The sequence below is a fragment of the Mustela putorius genome, unplaced genomic scaffold (genome assembly GCF_011764305.1).
Source record: "Mustela putorius furo isolate JIRA1106 unplaced genomic scaffold, ASM1176430v1.1 tig00000596_pilon_pilon_pilon, whole genome shotgun sequence".
NCBI lineage: Eukaryota > Metazoa > Chordata > Mammalia > Carnivora > Mustelidae > Mustela > Mustela putorius.
Genome location: NW_025421428.1, coordinates 12,237,726 through 12,249,807, shown reverse-complemented (window position 1 = coordinate 12,249,807; position 12,082 = coordinate 12,237,726). Strand labels below are relative to the sequence as shown.

At 52.3% G+C, this 12,082-nt stretch overlaps 2 protein-coding genes across 4 annotated transcripts in view; both read right to left on the bottom strand.

The window, feature by feature from the left end:
• Positions 1-6,366, bottom strand: part of PRRT1B (proline rich transmembrane protein 1B) — a 36,542-nt gene extending 30,176 nt beyond the window's left edge. For 2 of the 3 annotated variants that reach the window (XR_006607460.1, XR_006607461.1), the window contains exon 1: positions 6,212-6,366. Coding sequence is in view for 1 of the 3 variants with exons in the window: in XM_045082634.1 (XP_044938569.1) it covers positions 6,212-6,221 (10 nt within the window). In the remaining 2 variants the exon portion in view is untranslated. The remainder of the gene's footprint in view (positions 1-6,211) is intronic. The other variant, XM_045082634.1, reaches the window with a different exon arrangement.
• LOC123392824 (collagen alpha-1(I) chain-like) lies at positions 6,324-10,026 on the bottom strand. Its single transcript, XM_045082916.1, has 2 exons — positions 9,601-10,026; positions 6,324-6,863 (listed from the first exon to the last, which is right to left on the bottom strand). The coding sequence occupies exons 1-2, from the start codon at positions 10,024-10,026 to the stop codon at positions 6,324-6,326; spliced, it is 966 nt and encodes a 321-aa protein (XP_044938851.1).
• Positions 10,027-12,082: the final 2,056 nt, after the last annotated feature.

Sequence of the window (12,082 nt, the reverse complement as noted above, 5' to 3'; positions counted from 1 at the left end):
TACAGATTTGTCACAAAGGGAAAAAAAAACAAAAACACAAGATGTTTCAACAGAGACCACAGAAATACAAAGAATCATAAAAAGACTATGAACAATTATGTAACAATGACGGGGCAACCCAAAAGAGATCAACAAAGTCCTAGAAACATACAAAACAGAATTGTGAAAATACAACAAAACCAAACAGACCCATGAGAGGAGGAGACAGAGTCCGTCCATCAAGAGTCTCCCAACAAACCGAAGTTCAGAGGCACGGGGCCTCACTGGTGAATTCTACCAAACAGCTGTCCTCCTCCAACACTTCCACAAATGAAGCAGAGGGGACACATCCATGCTCCATTGATGAGGCCAGCGTTCCCGAGAGCAAAACCAGACGAGGATGCCACAGAAGAGAAAAATCACAGGCCAGGGCACCTGGGTGGCTTAGTCGGTTACGTGTCTGCCTTCAGCTCAGGTCATGATCCCAGAGTCAGGGGATCAAGCCCCACATTGGTCTCCCAGGGAGCCTGTTTCCTCTGCCTGCTGTTCCTCCGCTCCTGTGCACACATGCTCTTGCTCTTTTTATTTATTTGTCAGAGAGAGAGAGTACAAGTGCATAGGCACCCAGAGTGGCAGGAAAAGACAGAAGGAGAAGTAGGCTCCCTGCTGAGCAAGGATCCTGATGCCCAACCGACTGAGCCACCCAGATGCCCATAAGCACACTTTTTAAAAAGATTTTATTTATTTATTTATTTATTTATTTATTTATTTTTATTTGACAGAGCAATCCCAGGACCCTGAGATCATGACCTGAGGTGAAAGCAGAGGCTTTAACCCACTGAGCCACCCTGGCGCCCCCCTCAAGCACATTTTAAACAGAAAGATACAGAAAGATTGAAAGTACATGGGTGGGAAAGATATACCACAGAAATAGTAAGCAAAAAAGGTTAAAGTGGATTTCAATATCAGATAAAATAGTTTTCAAGACAGAGCATTATCAGTAATAAAGAGGAACCCTTGATAATGATAAAAGGGACAAATCACCAGGAAGGCAGAATAGTTATAAATGTATGTGTGCCTAATCACAGAGCTTCAATATTCAATATACATGAAATGAAAATTTACAGAAATACACAAACAAAATATACCATAGTAACAAAAGACTCTAATATCCGTCCTATAGCAATTGATACAATAACTAGACAAGCCATCAGTTAGGACATAATTGATCTGAGCAAAGTTATAAACCACCTTAACCCAACTGATGTTTACCGAATCCTACATCCAACAACTTTTCTCAAGCACATAAGGTACAGTCACCAAGGACCACGTGCCAGGCCACGGAACAAGTCTCAGTGTTATAGGGATTAAAATAATCCAGACTGTCCTCTCTGACCAACCACAACAGAAATAAGTTAGAAACCAAGAACAACAATCTGTGTAGAATCAAATACCTGAAAATTAAATGACATACTTCTAAAGAATTTATGGATCAAAAATAAAATCATGCAGTAAATTAGAAAACATCTTGAACTGAAGGACAATGAAAAAACAACACATCAAAATGTGGGAGATGTGGGGCACCTGGGTGGCTCAGTGGGTTAAAGCCTCTGCCCTTGGCTCAGGTCATGATCCCAGTGTCCTGGGATCGAGCCCCACGTCCAGCTCTCTGCTCTGCAGGAAGCTTGCTTTCCCCTCTCTCTCTCTCTACCTGCCTCTCTGCCTACTGTGGTCTCTCTCTTTCTCTCTCTCTCTGTCAAAAAAAAAAAAAAAAAAATGTGGGAGATGCAGCTAAAGCTGTTTATAGAGGGAAACACAGAGCTTTAAATGATTATATTAGAAAAGAAGGCAGGGGCGCCTGGGTGGCTCAGTGGGCTAAAGCCTCTACCTTCAGCTTGAGTCATGATCTCAGGGTCCTGGGATCCTGCAGGACCCCCGCATTGGGCTCTCTGCTCAGCAGAGAGCCTGCTTCCTCCTCTCTCTCTTTCTGCCTGCCTCTCCATCTACTTGTGATCTCTGTCAAATAAATAAATAAAATCTTTAAAAAAAAAAAAGAAGAAGAAAAGAAGGAAGATCTCAAATCAAGGACATAAGAGTCCACCCGGGGATCTTGCTAGAAAAGGAAGAGCAAAGTAAACACAATGTAGATAAAAGGATGAAAATAATAAAGAACAAAAATCAATAAAATAGGGACACCTGGCTGGTGCCTGGCTGAGGAGTGTGTGACTCCTGATCTCGGGGTCATGAGTTCAAGCCTCATGCTGGGTAGAGAGAATACTTAAAAAAATAAAATATTTTTACAAAAATTAATGAAATAGAAAACAGATAATAGAAAAATTAACAAAGTCAGGGCGCCTGGGTAAGCATCTGCCTTCAGCTTCCATCATGATCCCAGGACCCTAGGATCGAGTCCCACATCAGGCTCCTGCTTCACCCTCTCCCTGCTGGTCCCCCTGCTCATACGCATGGGCTCTTGTAGTCTCTTTTTAAAAAGAAAAGAGGGGCGCCTGGGTGGCTCAGTCGTTAAGCCTCTGCCTTCGACTCAGGTTGTGATCCCAGGGTCCTGGGATTGGACTCCCTGCTTGACGGGAAATCTGATTCTCCCTCTTCCACTTCCCCTGCTTGTGCTCCCTCTGTGTGTGTGTCTCTCTGTCGAATAAATAAAGTCTTTTAAAAAAAGAAAAGAAAAGAAAAATTAACAAAGTCAAAGTTCGTTGTTTGAAAAGATCAAAACTGACAAACCTCTAGATGTATCAAGAAATAAACCATAAATAACCATGTTGGGAATGAAAAAGGGGCTATCATCACAGATCCTACAGATACTAAAAGAAGATTAGGAGAATACCATGAACAACTTTGTGCCCACAAATCTGACAACACAGATGAAAGAAATTTCTCTCTCCAACTCTCTAAAACTAACACAAGAAGAAACAGGAACTCTGAATACTTGTGAATTCACTAAAAAATTAAATTTGTTACCCAAAACAGAAAAGTTCTGTGCTTGGATGGTTTCACTGCTAAAGTCTATCAAACACTCAAAGAAGAAGATAACACTAATATCACAGATTTTTTTTTTTAAATAGAGGAGCTAAGATCACTACCCAACTCATCCGATGAGGCCAGCATAAGCCTGATACCAAAAGCCAAAATGTTACAAAAAAGGAAAATTAGAGACCAATATCCCTCATGAATATAAGCACAAAAATAGCCTTAATAAAACAGCAAATTAATCTGGGACACCTGGGTGGCTCAGCCAGTTAAGTGTCTGCCTTTGCCTCAGGTCATGATCCCAGGGTCCTGGGTGAAGGACCCTGCTCGGCGGGAAGCCTGCTTCTCCCTCTCCCACTCCCACTCCCCCTGCTTGTGTTCTATCTCTCACTGTGTCACTCTCTGTCAAATAAATCAATAAAATCTTTTTAAAATAAATAAATAAATAAGTAAAATCTTAAAAAAAAAAAAGAATGAAATCGTGCCATTTTCAACGACATGGGTAGAGCTAGAGGACATAATGGTAAGCGAAATATGTCAGAGAAAGACAAATACCCTATGATTTCACTCAAACGTGGAATGTGAGAGAGTTTTAACTACAGACAACAAACAGATGGTTAGCAGCGGTGGGGAGGGGGCATGGGTGAACGGGATGGGGATTGAGAGGACACGTATCTCGATGAGCCCTAGTTATGAAATTGTTGAATCACTATATCGTGCACCTGAGATTAATAACACTGTGTGTTAAGAACACTAGGATTTGTTTTTGAAAAGCCAATATTTAAAGAAAAAAACCATCACTAAGAACATACACAGGCAAGTCACAGAACGGGAGGAAAATATTCGTAACACACGTATCAGGCAAAGCAGTTGTAGTAACGGCATAAAAAACTCTCACAATTCAGTAGGTCAAACATCCCAGGAGAAAACAGATGACAGGTGTGTGAACACTTCACCAAAGAGGATATCCAAATCATCCATAGGCACACAAAGGATGCTCGGCGTCAGTAGGCACCAGAAATGCCATGAAAATTAGAAATGCCAACTAAAACCAGGTGGTATCACTACACCCTCCTGAGAATGGCTGGAATTAACCACTGACAACCCTGACCCGAGTGAGCTCTGGCGTGTGTGAAACATCCCAGCTCTTGGGAAAGGAAGACTGTGCAACCACCTCGGGCAACACTGAGCTGTTTCTCTAAAAGTTCAGCATATGCCGACCATAGGGTCCAACTACTCAACTCACAGGTATTAACCCAAGAGAAATAAAATATAGGACCATATACAGACTTGTTCACAAATATTTGTAGCAGGGGCGCCTGGGTGGGTCAGTCGATTATGCTGCTGTGGTCAGCTCAGGTCATGATCCCGGGGTCCTGGGATCAAGCCCTACACAGTGCTCAGTGGGGAGCCTGTTTCTCCCTCTGCCTCTCTCCTCTGCTTGTGCACGTTTTCTCTCTCAAAAAATAAAATCTTAAAAAATAAATGTAAATGCTCATGATAATTTAAAAAACAAAAGAACAAATATTTGCAGCAGCTTGAGAAACATGACATGCCTCTTATGTGACGTTGCTCATTTGGGGCTGCTTTATTACACGGCAGAAGCCAACGGATAACGGAGAGAGGTTTCCTCTGGCAGCCGGAACCGGGGCATGGGAAGGGGCCGTAAGGAGCACAGGAGAGCTGGAAGGAAGCGGGGGGGACAGAGGGAGAGGGGACAGTGGCCTGAGCAGAAGGGAGGGATGTGGGCGAGCAGCCTCCTTAGATGCTCTTGAGAATTCCAGGGCCCCAACCTCACTGCCCCCCACCCCCACCACCAAGGGCTGGGGCTCTTGAACAACCAAGTCCACAACAACAGACATAACACACGGGAATGGAGTTAAGTCCCATCTGCTGTCTACACGGGAGGCTTCCTCTCAGCCCAGAGCCACCACCCTGCCACAGGGAGCCCCCAAACCGCCTTCTGCTTAGGTGACCCACCGAGGCGCCCAGCCAGCCAGCCACTCAATCCTGCACGCTGGTGATGGGCACTAACTGCTGTGTGGTGTTGGGGGCTCAGAAACACAACTCCGCACACCAACCCTATGAAAAGACCACGCTTTCAGCAGGTTCGGGCGCGGGGGGGGGGGTCGCCGCTGAGCAGATGGAGCTTTGCAGGTAAGACACTAACAGCGATGCCAGGAACAGCAGCGACCGTGACGGAACATCTATGAGATGCCGGGCCCTGCGCCCCGCGACAGTCCACCCGTATGACCGCGGACGGGGTCCAGCAAACGCGAGGCCCCTGACACGCCCCCCACCCCTCAGGTGCCTCTGTGCCATGAGAAGAGTAACAATCACTCCAAAGCAAGACCCGTGAAGCTCTGGCCAGCTCTGTTCTAGGCATCTCAGGTCACGGTCAGGTGCACCTGTCCCGTTTCACAGGTGCGCGAAGCGAGGCGGCCGCCCGCCCCCGGGGCCCGCCAGGTGCAGGTGCTCTCGGGAGGCCGGGCCCCCGCAGAGGCCCGCCCGGCAGCGCCCCAGTTATCGTAACAAAAACCGCAGCTTCCCGGGGCCCCGCCGGGGCAAATACCTGGCCCGATGGCGCGGAGATACGGCCGCTGAGTAAATAAATTTGCTGGCGGCCTCGGGTTCTCGACACCCGAGCCTCCTCCGCGGACATTCCAGCCGAGAGCGGGGCGGGAGGCGGGCGGCGCGGGGCGCACCCCCCACCCGGAGCTCCGGGCCCGCCGCCCTCAGCTCCCCCCCCACCGCGCCCCGCTCCGCCAGCCTGGGGCTCCCGAGGGCAGGGCCCGGGCCCGCGCTAGGGGCGGTCTGGGGGGCCGTCGGAGCTCCCGGAACGAGGCTCTCCCGGCCCCACCCCTGCTGCCCATCTCTCTGCTCCGTCTCCGCACCCCGTTCCGTCCCGCAGCGCCTCCCTCCCCGGCCGGGTCCCCCTGCCCTAACTCTTAAGAACTTCAGCGTGGCCGGAGGGGCGGGCAAAGTCCCCAGGGGAAGGACGGGGCGTGGGACAGAAGAGGGAGACATGCCCCGCAAACGGCCCGGCGCGGGGCACCTGTTGCCGGCCCTCCCCCGCCCCTCCCGCAGGGGCGCCCCGGGAGCCGGAGGGAGGCACCGCCTAAGCTGCCCGAACTTTCCCCAGCATCTTCCCGGCGTCCCGGCTTCCGGAGGAGGGGTCCCAGGGCCAGGTTGGGGCCCCCGCGGGAGAAGCGGCCGGGCGCCGGGACCCCCCAGGAGCCCTCACCTGCGTCCATGGCGCTCGCCGCCCGCAGCCCGCGCCCCGCCTCCCGCCGCCGTCGGGCCGGGCTCGCCTGGCGCCGCGGGCTCGGGTTTCCCGGCGGCGGCTGCGCGGCCGGTTAATGATTGACGCCGGGAGGGCCCGCGGCTGCGCCGGCAGGTGGCCCCGCGCGCGCCGAGCGGGGGCGGGGAGGGGCCGGGGGGGGGGTCCTCGGGGGCGCCCCGCCCCTGCCCCGAGGGCCGGAAGCCGGGGGAGGGGGAGTCGCGGCTGCCGGACCGGCCTCGCCCCCTCCCGCAGCAGGAGGGCCCAGAGATGAAGAGTTTCGCGGGAAATCGGCGTTTGGGAAGGACGCGAGCGCGTCTACGCCCTGAAGCGGGGCGGGCGGGGCGGCTCGGAGCGGGTCCGCGCGCAAACACCCGCGAAGGCCAGAGGCGCGCACCGAGCGGCCACACGTCTTCTTCCATTCCGAGCCGAGCTCCCCAGAGCGGAAGGGGGGTCCCCGGGGACCCGAGGGGAAGCGCCTGGGAGGCCCGGAGGCGAGCACCGCCCCGGGGGTGGTGAGCCGTGGCGGGCCGCGGCCCCGGCGGGCAGGGCTGGAGTCCCGCACCCCGGTGTGGACGGGAGAGAAGCCGCGTGGGTGCGGCGACGAGGGGCAGCGCTGGAGGGGACTTCAGGACACTGAGAGGGACGCCAGGTCGCTCTGCTTTACATCAGCGCCCGCAGTGATTCCAAACGCCGTCAGGGACAAAACGCTCCCCCCGAAAGAGGGAGTTGCTTGGCCCGAGTTCTGCACAACTGCTGTGGTTCCCGCGGGCTCGCACCGTCCTGGCGGGGACAGAAGAATCCTCTCCTGGGAGGACGACCAGCCCGAGAGAAAACATACAGGCAGACCAGGGTTGGGGCGCCTGGGGGGCTCAGTCCAGAAGCCTCTGCCTTCGCCTCAGGTCAGGATCCCAGCGTCCTGCGATCGAGCCCCGCACCCGGCTCCCTGCTCAGCGGGAAGCCTGCTTGTCCCTCTCCCACTCCCCCTGCTTGTGCTCCCTCCCATGCTGGGTGTGTCTCCCTCTCTGTCAAACAAATAAATAAAATCTTGAAAGAAAAGAAGGAAAGAAATACCAGGGCTTCCTGCATGAAAATACTCAGCCTAGGAAACGGCCCCCCACACGCTCAGAATTTCCAACCATCTGGCGGGTCGCCCCTGCTCTTAGACGTCATCAGAGAGGCGAGGGCCCCCCCCGGGAGGGATCTGACGACAGCAGCTCGGGTCACAGAAGCTTCTTCAACACAGGAAGAAACTGGGGTACACGGCGCAGAGAGAAGAAAACTTAGAACCTGTCTTCAGGATCCTCAGAGATTCGGGGAGACCTCCAGGAAACAAGAACAGGACGCTCTAAAAAAAGGAATTATTCACTAAACAAAACAGAAACACCCCTGAGAACTCAAAAGAAATAAACCGAGGGAACTGATTCAGGGAGAAGAACTAAGACATCGGACTGAAACACGACTCTACACAGAGAAGTGTGGCGATGGAAAATTCAGTACAGTAAAAAATGACTTTAGTCTTAATAGTGCAGAGGTAACTAAGGCAAAAAAAAAAAAAAAAGGCTCTTTATCAAAGTTTCTACTACATTTTTAAAGTGAGCTCTAGGGGCGCCTGGGTGGCTCAGTGGGTTAAAGCCTCTGCCTTTGGCTCAGGTCATGATTCCAGGGTCCTGGGATCGAGCCCTGCATCGGGCTCTCTGCTCAGCGAGGAGCCTGCTTCCTCCTCTCTCTCTCTGCCTGCCTCTCTGCCTACTTGTGATCTCTCTCTGTCAAATAAAATGAGTAAAATCTTTAAAAAATAAATAAATAAAATAAATAAAGTGAGCTCTGTCCCCAGGGTGGGTCTTGAACTCAAGGTCCTGAGATCAAGAGTCACATGTGTTACTGACTGAGTCAGCCAGGTGCCCCCGCTTTTAGCACATTTAAAAGTCAATTGTATGGGTGCCTGGGTGGCGCAGTTGATTAAGCATCCCTCTGCCTCTGCCTGCCTCTCTGTCTGCCTGTGCTCGCTCACTCTCTCTCTGACAAATAAATAAATAAAATCTTAAAAAAAAAAAAAACATTGGGGTACAGATGGCCCTTCTTTTCACTACATCTGTATCTTTGGGGTAAATACCCAGGAGTGCAATTGCAGGGTCCGAGAGAGTCGATTATCATACGGTTTCACTTATTTGTGGAGCATAACAAATATCATGGAGGACATGGGGAGTTAGAGAGGAGAAACTGGGGGAAATTGGAAGGGGAGGTGAACCATGAGAGACTATGGACTCTGAAAAACAATCTGAGGGGTTGGAAGTGGCGGGGGGTGGGAGGTTGGGGTACCAGGTGGTGGGTATTAGAGAGGGCCCGGATTGCATGGAGCACTGGGTGTGGTGAAAAAGTAATGAATACTGTTATGCTGAAAATAAATAAATTTAATTTTTTTAAAAAAATCACCATTAGAACCTCAGGGTAATCATTGCCACAGGTAAGACCCACCAACAGATGCTAAGCCTGGCAGGTGAGGCAGAAACAATACGTGGGTCTTCTTGAAGTACCTCCTGCAGAATACTTTCCAAGTACAAAGAGAAGGTCAGTTTACAGCGGGAACCCTGGCAGACATCCCTGTGGCCAGGGGATCAACATGAGCATCGGTACTGACACCCGAGGATGTCACGGGCCCGGGTGTGATGCTCGCTCACCTGTGGTTCCCCTCCCAAGGACGCATAAATTCCATCATACCCAGAAAAAGCCCTCAGGGGTGCCTGGCTGGCTCAGCTGGTGGAGTGTGTGACTCTTGATCTCGGGTTGTGGGTTCGAGACCCACGTCGGATATAGATGTTGCTTTTAAAAATTTTAAGGAAAAAACCTCAGATAAATCCCTCAGAGGAGCATTCTAGAAAATACTTTTATGGGGCACCTGGGTGGCTCAGTGGGTTAATCCTCTGCCTTCGGCTCAGGTCATGATCTCAGGGTCCTAGGATCGAGCCCCACGTCGGGCTCTCTGCTCAGCAGGGAGCCTGCTTCCCCCTCTCTCTGCCTGCCTCTCTGCCTACCTGTGATCTCTGTCAAATAAATAAATAAAATCTTTAAAAAATATATTTTTATGTCTTCACACAATGAGCATTTCCATTTGTGCTTTTTTTGTTGTTTTTGTTTTTTTGTTTGGAAAATTTTATCTTCATGTCATCTCTACACCCCATGTGGGGCTCAAACTCACAACCCTGAGATCAAGCGTCATGTGCCCCACCGACCGAGCCAGACGAGGGCTCCCCTTTCCCATCTGTTTCTTTCAAACTCTACAGTTCTTTCCTGTATCTTTTCTGCGGTCGCACACATTATTCCGAGCACTTTCCTCTCAAGTGGTTCTTAACCTTTTCATTTGAAAGGAGTTTCAGGCCCAGAGACAGGCTGCCGGGGGGCAGCACGGTGCCGGTTCCTGGCGACCGCTGCCGGCGGGGCGTCCCCGTTCGGGACTGGCTGCTGCATCTGGTCATGCTCTTCTTAAACTCTTTCCAAATCGGGGTATTGTCACGAGGTCCTCGGGCGTGACTGGGCGCCTGTGCCACATCGGTTGCCCGTTCCAACATGCGGCAGATTTCCTCAGGGCCTTCGTCAACTCGTGAGTTCACCTGCAGCACGATGCACCTGCTCCAGGCGCCCTGCGCCCGCCCTGGCCTGTGCCCTGGGAGGCAAGACAGTTCCGCATCTGTCTCTACGGACCCTTTCGGAAGTCGCCAGCTGCCGGCGCGCTGTGTCAGCTTCTCGGGCTGGGGCTGGGGCTGGGGCTTCTGTGCCATGTCGGTGGCTCCCGTGCGATGCGTGCCCAGGGTTCCTCTTGGGCTGGCTCCACCTGGAGCCACGGGTATCCTCGTGGGCTCAGGCTCACCAGAGGGCAGCCCATTTCAGGTTCCCGCCGTTTGCAAAGCCACCGGCTTTGGTTCCCGCCCCCAGGGCTGCTCCTGGCTCCCTTCATGAGCAGCTTGGCTTCCTCGGTCAAGGACCTAGATATTGTATTTCCCTTTCTTGTCTTGAAACAGAGAGATTGTGCACTTCTCGGTGTTGGGGGGGGCGTGAGTGTGAACGTGGGTGTGTTGACTTCCTATTAGCTATCTTGACTGGAAGCCTTCGGCCAGCCAGGTGAGCTCTCTGCTCCTCGATTGGCCCACCAGGAAAATGGGATAATAACGGGACCCATAGCCTAGGGCCGGTGTGTGGCTTCGCTGCTAGTTAAGATACGGAACCGGACCTTGTTTGTCATCCCGCTGTCTCGCCGTAGCCCTAGCGGACCAGAGAGCCGACACTGGATACGGAACTGCTGCTTTCCCTGGGTGAGGGGTCATGGGTGATTTTAGTTTTCCTTGGGTGTGTGCGCGCGCTCTGCAATGAGCACGGCTTGAATCTGAGATTAGGAAAAATGGCACCAAACACTACTGAGCACACGGACACCGGGAGCACCTGGGTAGCTCAGCTGGTTAAGCAGGCGCTCTTGATTTTGGCTCAGGTCATGATCTCAGGGTCCTGGGACGGAGCTCTACGCTCCATGGGAGTCTGCTTCAGGATTCTCTCTCTCCCTCTCCCCCAGCTTGTGTGCGTGCTCTTTCTCTCTCTCTCTCTCCAATAAATAAATCTTTAAAAAGCAAAACAAGGGGCGCCTGGGTGGCTCAGTGGTTTAAAGCCTCTGCTTTTGGCTCCGGTCATAATCCCAGGGTCCTGGGATGGAGCCCCGCATCGGGCTCTCTGCTCAGCAGGGAGCCTGCTTCCCACCACCCCAACTCCGCCTGCCTCTCTGCCTATTTGTGATCTCTCTCTGTCAAATAAATAAAATCTTAAAAAAGAATGTCATTTAAAACAAAACAAAAAACAAAACAAAACACTGACACTTGGTCAGCCCTTCAAGTGGCCAGCCTGTATTCCATAAAAGTTTAAAGACGTACTTGGAACGAACAGACATTTTTGCAGGTGATTGGGGCTGCTGAAGGGGGTGGGGAAGGAGAGCAGCCTTGGAGGGCTGGGCCGGGGGATGGTGAGGACAGGAGCAGAGGATCCCTGAGGGATATCACCATTCACTTTTACCAGTCCTGCCTCATTGCTTCTGAGAAACCCAACGGCTGGGCAGCTCTGTGCCCCATTGAGCAACAAATGTTTACCGTGCATAGGGGAGGCTCAGCCCAGCAAGCCAGATGGGGCCTGCCCTCACCAGGCTTCTCCTCTCCAGACAAGCATCAGTCAGGAGGTTGCAGAATCCATAGCTTACCTGCCAGAGGCCTCCCAGGAGAAATGCCCGGGCCACTGAGGACCTAGACTGGCCTCGCCCAGTCCAGCTGGGGAGGGATGCTGGGAAGAGTCAGCCCTCCAAAGGGAAGGATGGGTCGGACAGTGGGGAGGAAGGGCCCAGGCCTGGGGCACTCTGCCTTGACTTCCCTGGGAGGCCCCTGAAGGCCGGACCTGTGCCTAATAAACATCTCTATGGCAACTTCTCTGTGGTCTAACTGAAATTCTACTTTTCAGCACCCAAGCTCCACTTACATGCTCAGTTTAAAAAGTCATGGCATGGCCCCATTTGGGAGAACAGAAATACAGAGTAATCACATAGCTGCCAGCGGTCACTCAGCAGAAGCCAAGGGCTGAGCGCTCTCTCAGCTCGCATCCGGGCTCCTAACCCCACCCTCCATCAGGAGAAGCTGCCTGTGACCCAGCGGCTTGGCCCCGGTCTGCATGTTACTGAACTCTCACCGGCTTCACACCTCATCAAGTATTCATGCGGGGCTCACAGTGCATTAGGAGCGCGCCCGTCCACAGAGTCTTGATGCCTTGGGGGAAACAGACAGTTGGAATCGATCAGCATTTGCCTTC